This window comes from Borostomias antarcticus, assembly GCF_949987555.1.
Source record: "Borostomias antarcticus genome assembly, chromosome: 16".
Taxonomy (NCBI): domain Eukaryota; kingdom Metazoa; phylum Chordata; class Actinopteri; order Stomiiformes; family Stomiidae; genus Borostomias; species Borostomias antarcticus.
This window is the reverse complement of record NC_140249.1, coordinates 9,930,030-9,949,353: the sequence shown is the minus strand read 5'-3', so window position 1 is coordinate 9,949,353 and position 19,324 is coordinate 9,930,030. Positions and strand designations below refer to the sequence as shown.

General features: G+C 48.8%; 1 protein-coding gene across 1 annotated transcript in view; it reads right to left on the bottom strand.

The window, feature by feature from the left end:
- Positions 1 to 327: 327 nt before the first annotated feature.
- LOC311319243 (disheveled-associated activator of morphogenesis 1-like) overlaps positions 328 to 19,324 on the bottom strand; it is a 33,991-nt gene continuing 14,994 nt past the window's right edge. The window contains exons 13-21 of the mRNA XM_084450736.1: positions 17,074 to 17,180; positions 15,860 to 15,948; positions 15,454 to 15,622; positions 14,909 to 15,016; positions 14,309 to 14,369; positions 4,306 to 4,437; positions 2,079 to 2,249; positions 1,281 to 1,588; positions 328 to 1,177 (exon numbers count right to left, since the gene is read on the bottom strand). Of these exons, the coding sequence (XP_084306862.1) occupies positions 1,379 to 1,588; positions 2,079 to 2,249; positions 4,306 to 4,437; positions 14,309 to 14,369; positions 14,909 to 15,016; positions 15,454 to 15,622; positions 15,860 to 15,948; positions 17,074 to 17,180 (1,047 nt within the window). The 3' untranslated portion in view covers positions 328 to 1,177; positions 1,281 to 1,378. The remainder of the gene's footprint in view (positions 1,178 to 1,280; positions 1,589 to 2,078; positions 2,250 to 4,305; positions 4,438 to 14,308; positions 14,370 to 14,908; positions 15,017 to 15,453; positions 15,623 to 15,859; positions 15,949 to 17,073; positions 17,181 to 19,324) is intronic.

Below are 19,324 nucleotides of genomic sequence, written 5' to 3'. Positions count from 1 at the left end.
TACAACACTATCACTAAACCATGTCTGTTACAGTCACAATGCGTTACCTCTTTAAGTGAGAGCTGAATTATAGTGTGGAATTATAAAGTAATGACGATATTGCCTCTGTGGATTGGATTTAAATACAACTAAATAACAATCAATCTTTGCAAAACCTCATGATTATAAAACAGTATCAAAATCTGTATCTTGTTCTGTTTTTGTGCTTATCTCAAAAACATGATCATTCATACATCATAGGTGGGAGGATGGGAGGGTGGTCTTTCCCTCTTCTCCTCCCTCCCTCCCTCCCCTCCCCTCCCCTCCCCCCTCCCAAAGACAGCGAGAGTCCTAGCATACTACAGTAATAATTGATCAAACAATCAATCAATCATTGAATCAAATTTCTATAGTTCACCTAGAGGGCACCTGCCCTACGGTCCCTAACCACTCACATCCACAACACTGTCAATCGCACTAGAGCACTTTAAAATAGGTTTTTTTTGGCAGTATATTATCACAACTTATTATTAGGAGAAAGTCCCCTCTAACGTTTGTTTGGCAGATCTGAGACAGGAAGTCTCTAGAACTCGTCTGTTTCCAGACAGACAGACAGACAGGGGCCCGGGGCGCCGGGCGGTCGAGCTCCGGGGGGAGCAGGGAGAGGGACTCGGAACCAGGGAGAACCGGCTAAACTCACGCTTATAATACCGTCCACCAACACCGTCAAACAGGGAGCTTTCTGGTGACATAGCAGATGACTTTGAGCTGTTTGAGGAGGTGGCCATCGGTGTAGAAGTGACACCTGTTTTCTCATACGCTCCAGCTGTGTCCTTCTGTGGGTTAGGCTGCCTCCACTCGGAGTCTGTGTTACACCACCAGGGGGCAGTATAGCCCCAAAGAGACAGAGCTCCACCACAGAGGAAGAGCAGGAGACTGGTGAGGCGCAGGCATATCGTTTGTTTACATGAACATGTGTGTGGTGAAGGCCGGTCACCGGTCAGCTGTCAGGAAGTAGAGTTTGGACGACCGCTTGTCTCAGCCCAAAAGTTCAAGGGTCAAGTTTAGTGTTTGGTCATTCCAGCAGTCATCAGTTTGCAGGGTTGTTTAGTGTTTAGCCAGGTAGACTTACTGAGAATAGATCCTCTGTCACAAGAACAGCAACCAGGCCAAAGGTTAAAAGGTCAAGTCTGGTGACCTTTCACCCTAGCTACGACATGGATCTTGGTGGTTGGTGGATCCATGTCGTAGCTAGGGTGAAAGGTCACCAGGCCAAAGGTTAAAAGGTCAAGTCTGGTGACCTTTCACCCTAGCTACGACATGGATCTTGGTGGTTGGTGGATCCAGCTAGAGGTGAAAGGTCAGAGTGTGGTGATTGGTGGACCCAGCCAGCCAGCCACTAGTGGTTGAGCTTGGTGACGGGGCGCTCGCGGCTGGTGTCGGCGCCCTGGTTGTTGACGCGCTTGCGATTGCGTTTCATCTTGGACAGGTCCTTGTCGAACACCTCGCCGGAGCGCAGCGCTGAAACCAGGTCGTCAAACTCCCCGTCCTCCTCACAGTTCTCCTTCGCCTTCTTGGCCTTCCGCTCCTTCTCCCTCTGCTCCTTCATCTGGACAGGACAGGAGAGAGAGGGAGGAGAGAGAGGGAGGACAGGAGAGAGAGGGAGGACAGGAGAGAGAGTGAGGAGAGAGAGGGAGGAGAGGAGAGAGAGGGAGGAGAGGAGAGAGGGAGGAGAGAGAGAGAAGAGAGAGAAGAGAAAGAGAGGAGAGAAGAGAGACAGAAGAGAGAGAGAGGAGAGAAGAGAGAGAGTAGAGCAGAGAGAGGACAGAGAACAGGAAAGAAGAGTGGAGGGAGGAGGGGAGAGGAGAGAGCGTTAGAGAGACTGCAGCTCTGTGAGAGAGACAGGAAGCGCTCTCTGCCCGGCTGGTCTGTGTCCTGGAGGACTGGTCTATGTCCTGGAGGACTGGTCTATGTCCTGGGGGACTGGTCTGTGTCCTGGAGGACTGGTCTGTGTACTGGAGGACTGGTCTATGTCCTGGGCCCTGCGTGGCACGCGGTTCAGGGCTCAGATGTTGACCTCTGACCTCTAGGGGTCGTACCTGGGCCTCCATGCGTGCGCGGCGCTCGTCCTCCTCCTTGCGCCTCCTCATGTTGTCGTTCTCCTGCTTGGCCTCGGAGAACGCCTGCAGGAACTGGTCGAAGATGCCGAAGAACTCGTCGGGCTGCATGCGCTGAGGGTCCTCGCCGAAGTGCTTCACCGCCCGCACCAACTACACAGACCAGAGGAACGCTCTCAGCCTGGGAACTAGCCACGTGTGTTACAGGCGTGCCCACATGCGTGTGTGTGTGTGCGTGCGTGCGTGTGCATGTGTGTGTGTGCGTGTGTGTGCGTGACCTAGCTGTAAACGAGTCCTAACCTGGGCTCCTGCTCCCCCACTACTGTAGTGTGACTCATAAATAAACTGCTCCTCCAGCAGCAGCAAACACATTCCACATGTCCACATGACTCCTCACTGGAGGAGCAGGGCAGGGAGGAGAGGAGAGGAGGAGGCAGGGGGGAGAGGAGAGGAGGAGGCAGGGAGGAGCAGAGGAGAGAGGAGGAGGCAGGGAGGAGCAGAGAGAAGAGAGGAGGCAGGGGGGAGCAGAGAGGAGAGAGGAGGCAGGGAGGAGCAGAGAGGAGAGGAGAGAGGAGGCAGGGGGGAGCAGAGAGGAGGCAGGGGGGAGCAGAGTAGAGGAGGCAGGGAGGAGCAGAGAGGAGAGAGGAGGCAGGGAGGAGAGGAGAGAGGAGGCAGAGGTAGATGGGGGAGGAGGACAGGAGGAGGAGAGACAGAGGAGGACAGGTGGGAGTGCAGGGTGTGGGGGGGGGGGGGGGGGCGAGGGAGACCAGGAGAGACACCGCGCCTTTGAACCTGATATCTCTGATCCCTCTCTGTTAAACATTACCACGGTCTCTCCCTGGTCTCTCCACACACCACCAGCATGACCCGTTTACAGCTGTGAGTTATGTCCCGCAAGGCCAAGACACACACACACACACACACACTCACACACTCACACACACACACACACACACACACACACACACACACACACACACAAACACTCACTCACACAAACACACACTCACACAAACACACACTCTCACACACACACACTCACACACTCACACACACACTCACACACTCACACACTCACACACACGCACACACACACAACGGACTGGTCAGGTCTGAGTTTACGGTCAGCTGCTTCAAAGCGCTGCTATGAAGCCTTTATGAGTGTGTGGTTCTTTATGAGTGTGTGGTTCTGGCGCCAGGACGTCAGAGCTTCCTAATCTGGTTTTATGGTTCTATCAGAGGCCTTGGTTGAGGGGAGGGGCTGAGATGGACACGCCCCCATCCCCACCCCCCTAGGACACGCCCCCATCCCCACCCCCCCCGTTACACGCCCCCATCCTGTAACGCCAGCTGACCCAAACACTGCACACGACCACAGGCTGCATGTCTGAAACTACTACTACCCCCCAGCCCTGCCCCCAACACCCCCAACCCTTCCCCCAACACCCCCTACCCCCAACCCTGCCCCCTACCCCCCAGCCCTGCCCCCAACACACCCAACCTTGCCCCCAACACCCCCATGTCTCCCCCCCCCACCCAGGTCTCTCCCCCCCAGGTCTCCTCCCCCCCAGGTCACCTCCCCCCCAGGTCTCCTCCCCCCCCAGGTCCCCTCCCCCCCAGGTCTCCTCCCCCCCCAGGTCACCTCCCCCCCAGGTCTCCTCCCCCCCCAGGTCACCTCCCCCCCAGGTCTCCTCCCCCCCAGGTCTCCTCCCCCCCAGGTCACCTCCCCCCCAGGTCTCCTCCCCCCAGGTCTCCCCCCCCCAGGTCACCTCCCCCCCAGGTCTCCTCCCCCCCAGGTCTCCTCCCCCCCCAGGTCTCCTCCCCCCAGGTCTCCCCCCCCCAGGTCTCCTCCCCCCCAGGTCTCCTCCCCCCCAGGTCACCTCCCCCCCAGGTCTCCTCCCCCCCAGGTCACCTCCCCCCCAGGTCACCTCCCCCCCAGGTCTCCTCCCCCCCAGGTCTCCTCCCCCCCAGGTCCCCTCCCCCCCAGGTCTCCCCCTCCCAGGTCACCTTCTCCCCAGGTCTCCCCCCCCCAGGTCTCCTCCCCCCCAGGTCTCCTCCCCCCCAGGTCACCTCCCCCCCAGGTCTCCTCCCCCCCTATGTCACCTCCCCCCAGGTCCCCTCCCCCCCAGGTCTCCTCCCCCCAGGTCACCTTCTCCCCAGGTCTCCCCCCCCCAGGTCTCTCCCCCCCTGGTCTCCCCCCCAGTCTCACCAGCTCCTTGGCCTCAGTGAGGGAGTCCTCCACGTCTGAGAAGCTGAAGCTGGCCACCGTGATGAACTGGCTGACCACCGACACAAACTTGTCCCCGCAGTCCTGGGGACGACCGCGCTGGAACTCCAGCTCCTGAGCACGGGACAGACGGGACACACGGGACACACAGGACACACAGGACAAGAGACAGGTGGGTTTAGAACAAGGCGGCACTCTCTGAGGGCCAGGTCTAGCTCCTCCCACTCTCTGAGGACCAGGGGCCTCATTTATAAACGTTGCGTAAGTACAAAAGCGTGCGTAACCCATGCTGAGCAACTTTCTACATAAGTTTCGGTATTTATAAAAAATGAGCTGAGCGATAAGTTGGCGGAAGGTGTGCGTAACTCTACGCACACTTCGACCCTCCTTTAACAACGATAAGCACGTTTCTGGAGAAAGGGGAAAACGCGACTCCGATGGCAGAGGGATGAAACTCGGGAAAGTCTGCGAAACACATGACATATTGATAATAAATACATCGGTCGCTGCAAGAAACCCTCCAATGTGTCACACAGTTTAAACGGAATCAATCGCCACCGTAGCCTAATCACGAAATAATGTCGGCATTGCTTTGGATGTGTCTGTGAATTGACCCATTTGTGTCATAATATAATGTTATGTTGTAGGCCTATTCATGTATAGGCTATCCCGAGAAGCATCACGGGCAGTAGCATATGAATAAAAGCCACATTACGTTGATAACACAACACGACACGAGCCTATAGGCTTATCAAAGTAATGATTCCGTATGTCGATAGCCTACAACTATAAGGCCAATACTGCACCAAACAAATGTTGCATTCGGCGTTGAAGTATATTTATTCAGTTAATCATTAGGTGGGCTAGCTTGCAGAAGCTAGCCCAACTTGTGATATTCCCACTATTTCTTTCTTTATTATTCTCCCCGCTTTTTTGGACGTTAACTAGTTCTTCATACTTTGTGCTAGAAACTTCATTCAAACTTTAAAATGTTCATGACGTTCAGCTCTTGAACGGATCCATTCAGATTTTTGATATTTTTTATAGTTTTTAAGAAATTTAACTTTTAAAACATTTTTTTGTCCTATTGAAACTGCTTGAAATGCTTTTGGAATGTTCAGAAATTTTATGTTTTTAGAGTGGTGGCAGCAGTTGCTTTGAAAATATTCACACATTTTGTAAACTGCTGGCACTCCTACAGTTTTGAAAGCTCACACACATATTATACATCAAAACATTCACACAACTGTGCTGATTCGTACAATGTAAGTATCTAAGCAGTGTGACTTATAGTTTTCGCTGTATGACGATTTGTTCGGCAACTGCGCTCCTCATTGAAACGTATGGCAACGCACTCTAGCTTTTGAGCTGCTAATTTTGCATTTTTACTCTTTTTCTAACTTGTCGCTATGCCTACAGTTTTAACAGCTCATACACATATTATATATCGAAACGTTCCCATAACTGTGCTGATTCGTACAATGTAAGTATCTAAGCCGTGTGACTTATAATTTTCGCTGTATGACGATTTGTTCGGCAACTGCGCTCTCCATTGAAACGTATGGGCCCACACACTCTACCTTTTGAGCTGCTAATTTTGCATTTTTACCCTTTTTCTAACTCGTCGCCATGCCTACAGTTTTTAAGCTACACGGACATATCTTATCCTAAAATGTTCAGCATTTTCTCAGGATTCCTACGGTGTCAATATCTAGGCTGTGACATTTATACTTTTTGAGAGAGAGCTGTCTGAATCGGACATGCCTTTCCATTGAAGTGAATGAGAGGATGCTCACAGTGTCAGTTGGGATTTGAATTTGGGGACATGTGCAGGCTCTCTGTACAGGCACCCTTTTATGACTATTGTGGTAGCATTCATATTCATTCATTCACTTCCTTCCTTCTATCCTTCTTTCCTTCCTTCCCTCCATCCATCCTTCCTTTCTTCCCTTCCTTCCTTCCTTCCTTCCTTCCTTCCTTCCTTCCATCCTTCCTTCCTTCCTTCCATCCTTCCTTCCTTCCTTCCTTCTTTCCTTCCTTCCTTCCTTCCTTCCTTCCTTCCTTCCTTCCTTCCTTCCTTCCTTCCTTCCTTTCCATCCATCCTTCCATCCTTCCTTCTTTCCTTCCATCCTTCCTTCCATCCATCCATCCATCCATCCATCCTTCCTTCCTTCCTTCCTTTCCTTCCTTCCTTCCATCCTTCCTTTATTTCCTTCCTTCCTTCCTTCCATCCTTCCTTCTTTCCTTCCTTCCTTCCTTCCTTCTTTTTCTTTCTTTCTTTCATCCATCCATCCATCCATCCTTCTTTCTATCTTTCTTTCTTTCTCTTTCTTTCTTTCTTTCTTTCTTTCTTTCTTTCTTTCTTTCTTTCTTTCTTTCTTCTTCTTTCATCCATCCAACCATCCATCCATCCATCTTTCTTTCTTTCTTTCTTTCTTTCTTTCTTTCTTTCTTCCATCCATCCTTCTTTCTTTCATCCATCCATCCATCCATCTTTCTTTCTTTCTTTCTTTCATCCATCCATCCTTCCTTCCTTCCTTGCATCCTTCCTTCCATCCTTCCATCCTTCCTTCCATCCTTGCTTCCTTCCATCCTTGCTTCCATCCTTCCTTCCATCCTTCCATCCATCCTTCCATCCATCCACCCTTCCTTCCATCCTTCCTTCCTTCCTTCCATCCTTTCTTCCTTCCTTCCATCCTTCCTTCCATCCTTCCTTGTTTCTTTCTTTCTTTCTTTCTTTCTTTCTTTCTTTCTTTCTTTCTTTCTTTCTTTCTTTCTCTTCATGGTGGCGTGGTGGTCTCGCCACCACGCCACAGTCCCCACAACTCAGCCCCTGATTGAGCTAGAGACACACAGTCTTCACCAGTGGGTGCAAGGAGACTGCCCGGAGGTCTTCATGGTGGAGTCAGGTAGGTGGCCCGGAGAGGGGTACACTGTCCCCGACTGGCTCTGACCTGAGGGGGTGGAGTCTCATCACCACGCCACTATCCACGCCACGGGCCCCACAACTCAACTCTTGAGTGGGCTAGAGACACAGTCTTCATTGGTGGATGCATTGAAATTGCCCAGAGGTCACTGTACTGTCCGCGACTAGCTGTGACCCAAGGGGCCGGGGCCTAACCACCACGCCACTATCCACGCCACGGGCCCCACAACTCAGCCCCTGAGTGGGCTAGAGACACACGGTCTGCACCGGTTGAGTCAGGTAGGTGGCCCGGAGAGGGCTACACTGTCCCTGACTGGCTCTGACCTGAGGGGGCGGAGTCTCACCCCCACACCACTATCCACGCCACGGCCCCACAACTCAGCCCGAGTGGGCTAGAGACACATGGTCTTCACCGGTGCGGGCGGATAGGTGGCCCGGAGAGGGGTACACTGTCCTCGACCAGCTCTGACCTGAGGGGGCGGAGTCTCACCACCACGCCACGGGCCCCACAACTCAGCCCCTGATTGGGCTAGAGACACATGGTCTTCACCGGTGCGGGCGGGTATGTGGCCCGGAGAGGGGTACACTGTCCTCGACCAGATCTGACCTGAGGGGGCGGAGTCTCACCACCATGCCACTGTCCACACCACAGACCCCACAACTCAGCCCCTGATTGGGCTAGAGACGCAGGGTCTTCGCCGGTGGGTGCATGGAGATTGCCTGGTCCGTAGTAGTTCTAGCAGTAGCTGTTACATACAACTACAGCAGCTAGCCCACCTCACATTTTCTCCAGGAAATGTACTTTCTAGTTAGGTGGGCTAGCTTGCAGAAGCTAGCCCAACTTGTGATATTCCCACTATTTCTTTCTTTATTATTATTATTCTCCCCGCTTTTTTGGACGTTAACTAGTTCTTCATACTTTGTGCTAGAAACTTCATTCAAACTTTAACATTTTCATGACGTTCAGCTCTTGAACGGATCCATTCAGATTTTTGATATTTTTTATAGTTTTTAAGAAATTTAACTTTTAAAACATTTTTTTGTCCTATTGAAACTGCTTGAAATGCTTTTGGAATGTTCAGACATTTTATGTTTTTAGAGTGGTGGCAGCAGTTGCTTTGAAAATATTCACACATTTTGTAAACTGCTGGCACTCCTACAGTTTTGAAAGCTCACACACATATTATACATCAAAATGTTCACACAACTGTGCTGATTCGTACAATGTAAGTATCTAAGCCGTATGACTTATAGTTTTCGCTGTATGACGATTTGTTCGGCTACTGCGCTCCTCATTGAAACGTATGGCAACACACTCTAGCTTTTGAGCTGCTAATTTTGCATTTTTACTCTTTTTCTAACTTGTCGCAATGCCTACAGTTTTTAAGCTACACGGACATATAATAGCCTAAAATGTTCAGCATTTTCTCAGGATTCATACGGTGTCAAAATCTAGGCTGTGACCTTTATACTTTTTGAGAGAGAGCTGTCTGAAGCCAACATGCCTTTCCATTGAAGTGAATGAGAGGATGCTCAGTGTCAGTTGGGATTTGAATTTGGGGACACGTGCATGCTCTCTGTACAGGCACCCTTTATTGACTACTGTGGTAGCATTCATATTCATTCCTTCCTTCCTTCCATCCTTCCATCCTTCCATCCTTCCATCCTTCCATCCTTCCTTCCATCCTTCCTTCCTTCCTTCCATTCCTTCCTTCCTTCCTTCTTGCTTTCTTTCCTTCCTTCCTTCCATCCTTCCTTCCCTTCCTTCTCTTTCCTTCCTTCCATCCTTCCATCCTTCCTTCCTTCCATCCTTCCCTTCCTTCCATCCTTCCTTCTTTCCTTCCTTCCTTCCATCCTTCCTTCCATCCTTCCCTTCCTTCCATCCTTCCTTCTTTCCTTCCTTCCTTCCTTCCTTCCATCCATCCTTCCTTCCATCCTTCCTTCCATCCTTCCTTCCTTCCCTTCCTTCCATCCTTCCTTCTTTCTTTCTTTCTTTCCTTCCTTCCTTCCTTCCTTCCTTCCTTCCATCCTTCCTTCCTTCCTTCCTTCCTTCCATCCTTCCTTCCCTTCCTTCCATCCTTCTTTCTTTCCTTCCTTCCATCCTTCCTTCCTCCTTTCTTTCCTTCCTTCCTCCTTTCTTTCCTTCCTTCCATCCATCCTTCCATCCATCCTTCCTTCCCTTCCTTCTTTCTTCCTTTCCTTCGATCCTTCATTCCTTTCCTTCCTTCCTTCCATCCTTCCTTCCATCCTTCCCTTACTTCCATCCTTCCTTCTTTCTTTCTTTCTTTCCTTCCTTCCTTCCTTCCTTCCATCCTTCCTTTCCTTCCTTTCCTTCCTTCCCTTCCTTCCTTCCTTCCATCCTTCCTTCCTTCCATCCTTCCTTCCCTTCCTTCCTTCTTTCTTTCCTTCCTTCCATCCTTCCTTCCCTTCTTTCTTTCTTTCCTTCCTTCCTTCCTTCCTTCCTTCCTTCCTTCCTTCCTTCCTTCCATCCTTTCCTTCCTTCCTTCCATCCTTTCTTCCATCCTTCCATCCATCCTTCCTTCCTTCCTTTCCTTCCTTCCATCCATCCTTCCATCTTTCCTTCCTTTCTTTCCTTCCTTCCATCCTTCCTTCCTTCCTCTTTCTTTCTTTCTTTCTTTCTTTCATCACTCCATCCATCCATCCTTCTTTCTTTCTTTCTTTCTTTCTTTCTTTCTTTCTTTCTTTCTTTCTTTCTTTCTTTCTTTCTTTCTTTCATCCATCCATCCATCCATCCATCCATCCATCTTTCTTTCTTTCTTTCTTCCATCCTTCTTTCTTTCTTTCATCCATCCATCCATCCATCTTTCTTTCTTTCTTTCTTTCTTTCTTTCATCCATCCATCCATCCATCCAACCATCTTTCTTACTTTCTTTCTTTCATCCATCCATCCTTCCTTCCCTCCTTCCTTCCTTCCTTGCATCATTCCATCCTTCCTTCCTTCCATCCATCCTTCCATCCTTCCTTCCATCCTTGCTTCCTTCCTTCCATCCTTCCATCCTTCCTTCCATCCTTCCTTCCTTCCTTCCATCCTTCCTTCCATCCTTCCTTCCTTCCTTCCTTCCTTCCATCCTTCCTTCTTCCTTCCATCCTTCCTTCTTTCTTTCTTTCTTTCTTTCTTTCTTTCTCTTCGTGGTGGCGTGGTGGTCTCGCCACCACGCCACAGACCCCACAACTCAGCCCCTGATTGAGCTAGACACACAGTCTTCACCAGTGGGTGCAAGGAGACTGCCCGGAGGTCTTCATGGTGGAGTCAGGTAGGTGGCCTGGAGAGGGGTACACTCTCCCCGACTGGCTCTGACCTGAGGGGGTGGAGTCTCATCACCACGCCACTATCCACGCCACGGGCCCCACAACTCAACTCTTGAGTGGGCTAGAGACACAGTCTTCATTGGTGGATGCATTGAAATTGCCCAGAGGTCACTGTACTGTCCCAGACTAGCTGTGACCCAAGGGGGCGGGGCCTAACCAGCACGTCACTATCCACGCCACGGGCCCCACAACTCAGCCCCTGAGTGGGCTAGAGACACACGGTCTTCACCGGTTGAGTCAGGTAGGTGGCCCATAGAGGGCTACACAGTCCCTGACTGGCTCTGACCTGAGGGGGCGGAGTCTCACCCCCACGCCACTATCCACGCCATGGCCCCACAACTCAGCCCCTGAGTGGGCTAGAGACACATGGTCTTCACCGGTGTGGGCGGGTAGGTGGCCCGGAGAGGGGTACACTGTCCTCGACCAGCTCTGACCTGAGGGGGCGGAGTCTCACCACCATGCCACTGTCCACGCAACAGACCCCACAACTCAGCCCCTGAGTGGGCTAGAGACACACGGTCTTCGGAGGTAGGTGCATGGAGATTGCCTGGTCCATAGTAGTTCTAGCAGTAGCTGTTACATACAGCTGCAGCAGCTAGCCCACCTCACATTTTCTCCAGGAAATGTACTTTCTAGTTTATTTAGTTATTTATTCGTATGTTTAATTATCCACCTATTCATTCGTTAATGTATTTATGTATTTATAGCCTATATTTGATTAGGCTTTTATGTAAACCCGAATGACCACTGAGGCAAGCCGCAATTACAATGATGTTGAGCAACGGTGAATGGAAATGTCCTACTTGAGGCAACTGTAGGCTACATTAGGCTATATTGTACATCATCATATATCCTCATATTGTCTTATGATTGTCATGTAGCAGGCATACGAGGAATGTGGGCCTAAAAACGCATGTCATCCCAATGCTCACATGCCGCTTTGGTAGAATTAGCTGTGCGCAAAACAGCGCATGGAGGTGATGCGTCTCCAAGTTGTAAGAACACAAGGGAGCAAGTTAGATTATTAATTTGCCGAATCGTCATGTGTGTAGCTATAATTACGCTTTATAGAATCACATGAAACTCATCCATGGACCCCATATATTTACAAGACCTCGATACAAGCACTGATATAGCTGGATTATAGTAGGCCATGACGCACGGGGCCTTGGATATGCCGGTACTTGGCACAGATGTTCTAATATGTGCTTGGCTATCCCGCAACATCCATTAGAACACGCAGCTTCTATATATGCCTACAGAATGTTTTGAGAAAGTATGTGAAATGCATGATATCCCGGAAAATACACAAATTTGCTGCTGCAAAGAACCCTCAGATCTGTCGTACAGTTAAATTGGGGATACTTGCCTTAAGAAGTAACTATAGGCCTACATGTTTGCATTGTTATGGATGTCATTGTAAATTGACCCGTTTATACGTTGATAAGTTAGGCAATTTATTCATGGGCCACCCTGTGAAGCATTAGATTACGTGCAATATAGATCCAAACACCATTACCCATGCAACAACACTATAGGCGTATAATGATTATCAGTTTGGATATAAGCAGCCACCTAATAAGGCCTACCGCACTAAACGAATGCCAATATAGCCTGCATGATAGATAATTCATTATAATCTAAATGGGACCACTCAGGCCTAACAGGTTCTCCTATCAGTCGTGCACATGTGAAATCATCGTTCCGAAAAGATCCTTTTGCGGCGTCTCTACCTCGTTGACCAATACCTCCACCTCGCATCGGTAAAATGTATCTTTCTCTTTCTGCCTTTTGCACTCGGCTCCTTTGTCGTTGCATATGTATAGGCGTATCACTGACCATTTATAGGCAATTGTGGGCGTTAATTGGGGTGATCAGAACGCGCGTTCACGTGCGCCAAGTTAAGTGTTGATTGTGATTTATAAAGGGCAGCTGGCGTAGGCGTGCCTGAGTGAACATGGGTTGTGATACGCAGCGTTTTATAAATCGGAGATTTTGTGTGCGTATATTTTAGTAATCACTTAGCTAAGCTAACTTAGTTACGTGGATTCTACGCAATGTTTATAAATGAGGCCCCAGGTCTAGCTCTTCCCACTCTCTGAGGGCCAGGTCTAGCTCCTCCCACTCTCTGAGGGACAGGTCTAGCTCCTCCCACCGTCGTGCTCCGAGCCCCGCCTCTCCGCCCTGAAGCGCGGCGTTTCCGTTGGAGAGCGGTTCCGTCGTTGCTCACGCCGTGCTGGGCACCAACCTCTCACACATCAACCATCTTTACACAACACTGACATCATGCTGTACGTTTGGGATTTCTTGTTTGTGATCTGTTTTGAATCGATTAATTTACTACATGAAAACGCCAGTTATGAAACAAATGAAACTTTTTATGACAAGGAAATAGGGATACGATTTTGTTTCGCCGTACGAGCTGATGGAAATGTAATTCAAATAGTATTTCCTTCCCATAGGAGAGAAAACATACTGCACCACCTCATCTGACTGCAGCCCTACAGACCTGACCGCCCCCATCCCTCCTCCCAGGCCCCCTCCCTCCTCCCAGGCCCCCTCCCTCCTCCCAGGCACCCTCCCTCCTCCCAGGCAAGCTCACTTCTACTGGACAGACCAGGAAGCCTTAGTCAGAGATTAACTCCAGTGACAACCATCATTTTCTAGTTTATTATATGAGCTGTTACTATACATGTCTTATAAACACCCACCCTGTCCTTCAGGTCTGTTTCCTGTCTCAGGGGACATGCACAGGAAGTAGTCCTGGTCTGTTTCCTGTCTCAGGGGACATGCACAGGAAGTAGTCCTGGTGTCTGTTGTCAGGTGGGCACAGCGTGATGATTGGACATGTCTTTACACACATTCTCAACTCCTGCAAAGCTCATTCCAGCCATAAAATCTGGATCTCTCCAAAAGTGAATATAAGCTTTATATTCAAAAGAGGCCATGTTGTAATGATGATTTACAGCAGAATGTGTGCAGTTGTACATGACTCAGGCCGTAATTCTGCCCCTCATATTATGAGTTGTTACTGCTCATACTATATTTCTGTCCCAGAATGCCAAAACCTGTTCAACGTGTTTCAACACTGGAAATAAAACTGATGACTTTCCGATGTTGGGGAAGCGTGGGGAAGACTGGATCTGTCCTTAAACGCACTAAAATGACCAGAAAAACATCTGATCATATTTAAACAATTCCCTAGTTAAACCAAGTGTCTAATGACACATTTTTGTGGTGAAGTTTAAGGCTTTTTGAAGTGGCATTTAGGCTACAAATTACATTTGGTAGACATTGCGCGCTGAGGGATATGAGCGCCAAAGGGGTATTCACGTTCACGGGTCTGATGTTCACACTTCTGCTGTTCATGATTCTGACATTCACGGGTCTGATGTTCACGGTTTGGCTGTTCACGGTTCTGACGTTCACGGTTCTGACGTTCACGGGTCTGACGTTCACGGTTCTGATGTTCACGGTTCTAATGTTCACTGTTCTGATGTTCACGGTTCTGATGTTCACGGTTCTGACGTTCATGGTTGTAATGTTCATGGTTCTAATGTTCACGGTTCTGATGTTCACGGTTCTGATGTTCACGGTTCTGATGTTCATGGTTCTGATGTTCACGGTTCTGATGTTCACGGTTCTGATGTTCATGGTTCTAATGTTCACGGTTCTAATGTTCATGGTTCTATGAGTGCTTCAGGGTAGAAACATAGTCTGGTCACTCACCGTCTCCACAGCCTTCAGACCAGAGCGCAGGTTGTTGATGTCCTTCTCCAACTCCGTCATACTGGGGAGGAGAGGAGAGAGGAGAGGAGAGGGGAGGGGAGGGGAGGGGAGGGGAGAGGAGAGGAGAGGAGAGGAGAGGAGAGGAGAGGAGAGGAGAGGAGAGGAGAGGAGAGGAGAGGAGAGGAGAGGAGAGGAGAGGAGAGGAGAGGAGAGGAGAGGAGAGGAGAGGAGAGGAGAGGAGGAGGGATGAGACGCAAGACAGGAAGAGGAAAGGGAGGGATAAGGATGAGATAGATAGGGCAGAGAGAGAGAGAGAGAGGGAGACAGAGAGAGAGATTAGAGAGGGAAGAGGAGAATTTATTCACAGGGAAATGATTACAAACCATCTGTTGGTGGAGCCACTGCGCCACACACATCTCTGACCGCCATGACTCAGCTCCGGTCAGCTCCTCTGACTGGACTCGTTTATGAGCAAACTTCCTCGCAGTCATCTCCATAAAACGCTTTAAACAGCGGGAACTTCGCCATGTGGCGACGTGAGTTAGTCTGGGTTCAGTCTTGTCTATCAGTCGACCGATCATGACGGGTTCCTGTGCTTACTTGACTTTGGCGGCCTCCGGAACGTTCTGGAGCTCCTCCTGGAACACAGCCACCTTGGGGTACTTCTGCTCCAGGATGGTGATCAGGTAGTGGAGCAGGGTGATGTTCCTGAGGGAGGGGGGGGCAGAGAGAGACCATTAGGATGAGACGGGGGGGACACAGGCGGAGAGACACGCACACTCAACTCAACTCAGCTACTGTAATCTTTCAATCCTATTTTTAGGATTTTAGGATGACTAAATGACTCATGCTCTTAGTCACTTGTTTAGAAAGGAGATACACTTGTGAGTTCTGGCGAGTAGTAGTACACTGATTTCCTACGTGAAATGCAATGTTATTGTAATTGGCTTTGGATAAAAGCGTCTGCTAAACGACTGTAATGTAATATCATGTAATGTATTTTTCAAAACGTCTCTGTTCAAACAAACAACCAACAGACCCTTCCTCTTCCTCTAGCCTGTCCTCTGGCCGGGGACACACAAGGACATCCTGACTGGGCCGGGTCCGTCCCCACACAGCAGAACCAGAACGGCGCGCTGGCTTACTTGTCGATGCTGGACTTGGTGTCGGCGATCTTGTTGAGTGAGGAGACCTTGAAGCCGTAGGCGTTCCCTCTCTGGCCCTTATTCATGTAGTTCCCGAACGCCAGAACCACCTCCAACAGCTGGCGCAGGTTACGGCTCTGTAGGACCTCCTGACAGGCCCGGCTCAGGGCTGGGTGGGTGTGTGTGTGTGTGTGTGTGTGTGTGTGTGTGTGTGTGTGTGCGTGTGTGTGTGTGTGTGTGTATGCGTGTGTGTGTGTGGGGGGAGAGAGAGACAGAGAGGAAAGACAGAGACAAAGAGAGAGAGAGAGAATCTTATTTTTGGGGGGACCCAAAAAAAACCACACAATCCCCCTGGTGGAAGTCATGGTTTGGCGGCGGACCATGTGACCATGTAATGAGAGCGTACCTTCAACTTTGGGTTTGACCTCAGCGATCCTCTCGGCGAACTTCTTCTTGAAGTAGAGAGACTGCAGTCTCTGTTGGTAGTGGTTGATTCTGGGTGGGAGGAGAGGATCAAACGCAACCTTTCATAAGGACTGACCAGATGTGACCGTTGGAGATCAAACCCCGGCTCCGCCCAGCTATCCAGCCCAGGGGTCCACCACGGGACCCCGGGACGACACACATGTGGTTCTGGGGTGACATGTGGGCTTGCAACTCTCCCCAGGCCACTTCATCACATGACCAGAACTCTCCAAACCACCTCTGACACACAAACAACATTCCACTAGAGATATAATATGCAGTTAGAGCTAACATACGGTTGAGACCATGAAAAAAGAAACGTATTTAAGTGTTTTAGCTGAGAGATGATCAACAGAATATGATTCGCTTTCTGCAACCTTGGTTTTTTTCCCTGTGTGGGTCTTTCAGCAAACCAAATACCTATCTTCCCCAAACGACCTTGATGACTGAGGATCCCACAGTGACAGACCCACAACACATTCACAAGGATCCTGTCCGTCTGTCTGCCTCGTTCCCTCAGGTGCTGTTGCCATGGCGCCCGTGTTTACAGGAAGTAACAAGACAGATGACAGGGCCGAGGCAGCCAGAGGCAGGAAGGAAGTCTGAGAAGTAATCCCAGGATCCGTCGTCAGCGCGTTACATGATGGAAACAACCGCAGCCCACTCCTGCAACAGCAGGCCAGCCCTCCAACACGCATCTAACCTGGTACCAGCACCCACCTGGGCTGTGGTATCAATCTAATCAGCTCAGTAGCCCTGTGGTTAGAGTGCCCGCCCTGAGATTAGGAGGTTGAGGGTTCGATTCCCAGACGAGTCATAGCAAAGACTATAAACAATGGTACCCAATGCCTCCCTCAGCTTGGTTGGATTGGGGGTAAGTCCCTGGGACATACTAGCACCATGTCCAGGGCGTGTACTGGTACATCAAGCTGCCTCACGCTAAGGAAACAGGAGACAGGCTCCTGCCCTATGGGCCACTAGCCTCCAGAACCATTGGTTCTCAAAACGACTTATTACCTACAAACGTTGTAGGTTTGATTTCTAAAAGGGCCAAATTTGTATTATGGATCAAAATAACCCTCTACCTACCCAGTTTGACCACAGGGTAACAACCCCCCCCTCTCTCTCTCTCTCTCTCACACACACTCTCCGTACCTGCTCATCTCGTAGAGGAAGCGGTCCGCCTTGGCCATCCTCTCCAGCTCATGTTTGTGTTCCTCCAGCAGGTCAACATCGCTCTTCTCTGGGACAAACTTCAGCAGCTGCACACACACACACACACACACACACACACACACACACACACAGGAGACTGTAAGCTGAAGGCTATGAGTCCTGCTGCCACATCAACACAGGAAGGACAGCCCCGTGGGGAAGGGGACACTTATAGGAAGGTAGTGATGCTTCCTGCGACACAGGACCTCTGTCTCTCCCAGCCCAGCATAGGAGCCAGACAGACGCTAACGCTAACTACATTCAGATGTTCTGAGAGCCCACTAAATAACCTCCAGACCCTGCACACACACACCCACACACACACACACACACACACACACACACACGCACACTCCCTCACTCAAACACACGCACACACATACACACACACACACACACACACACACACACACACACACACACACACGCCCTCACACACGCACACTCCCTCACTCACACACACACACACACACACACACACACACACACACACACACACACACTCCCTCACACACATGCACACACCAGGGAAGCAGACTCATAAAACTGGACCAGCCTCCAATTGACTCACATGTCTCTGCTGAGTATCTCCTAAACACTGAGTATCTCCTAAACACTGACTATCTCCTAAACACTGAGTATCTCCTAAACACTGAGTATCTCCTAAACACTGAGTATCTCCTAAACACTGAGTATCTCCAGAATACTGAGTATATCCTGAATACTGAGTATCTCCAGAATACTGAGTATATCCTGAATACTGAGTATATCCTGAATACTGAGTATCTCCTAAACACTGAGTATCTCCTAAACACTGAGTATCTCCAGAATACTGAGTATATCCTAAACACTGAGTATATCCTGAATACTGAGTATATCCTAAACACTGAGTATCTCCTAAATACTGAGTATATCCTAAACACTGAGTATCTCCTAAATACTGAGTATATCCTAAACACTGAGTATATCCTGAATACTGAGTATCTCCAGAATACTGAGTATATCCTGAATACTGAGTATCTCCTAAACACTGAGTATCTCCTAAACACTGAGTATCTCCTAAACACTGAGTATCTCCAGAATACTGAGTATATCCTGAATACTGAGTATCTCCTAAACACTGAGTATCTCCTAAACACTGAGTATCTCCTAAATACTGAGTATATCCTGAATACTGAGTATATCCTAAACACTGAGTATATCCTGAATACTGAGTATCTCCAGAATACTGAGTATCTCCTAAACACTGAGTATCTCCAGAATACTGAGTATCTCCTAAACACTGAGTATCTCCAGAATACTGAGTATATCCTAAACACTGAGTATATCCTGAATACTGAGTATATCCTGGATACTGAGTATATCCTGAATACTGAGTATATCCTTAATACTGAGTATATCCTGAATACTGAGTATATCCTGAATACTGAGTATATCCTGAATACTGAGTATATCCTAAACACTGAGTATCTCCAGAATACTGAGTATCTCCAGAATACTGAGTATATCCTAAACACTGAGTATATCCTGAATACTGAGTATATCCTAAACACTGAGTATATCCTGAATACTGAGTATATCCTAAACACTGAGTATATCCTAAACACTGAGTATATCCTAAACACTGAGTATCTCCAGAATACTGAGTATCTCCAGAATACTGAGTATATCCTAAACGCTGAGTATATCCTGAATACTGAGTATATCCTAAATACTGAGTATATTCTAAACACTGAGTATATCCTGAATACTGAATATACCCTAAATACTGAGTATATCCTGAATACTGAGTATATCCTGAATACTGAGTATATCCTAAATACTGAGTATATCCTGAATACTGAGTATCTTCTAAATACTGAGTATATCCTAAATACTGAGTATACCCTAAATACTGAGTATATCCTGAATACTGAGTATATCCTGGATACTGAAGTATATCCTAAATACTGAGTATATCCTAAATACTGAGTATACCCTAAATACTGAGTATATCCTAAACACTGAGTATATCCTGGATACTGAGTATATCCTAAATACTGAGTATATCCTGAATACTGAGTATATCCTGAATACTGAGTATATCCTGAATACTGAGTATATCCTAAATACTGAAGTATATCCTAAATACTGAGTATATCCTAAATACTGAGTATACCCTAAATACTGAGTATATCCTAAACACTGAGTA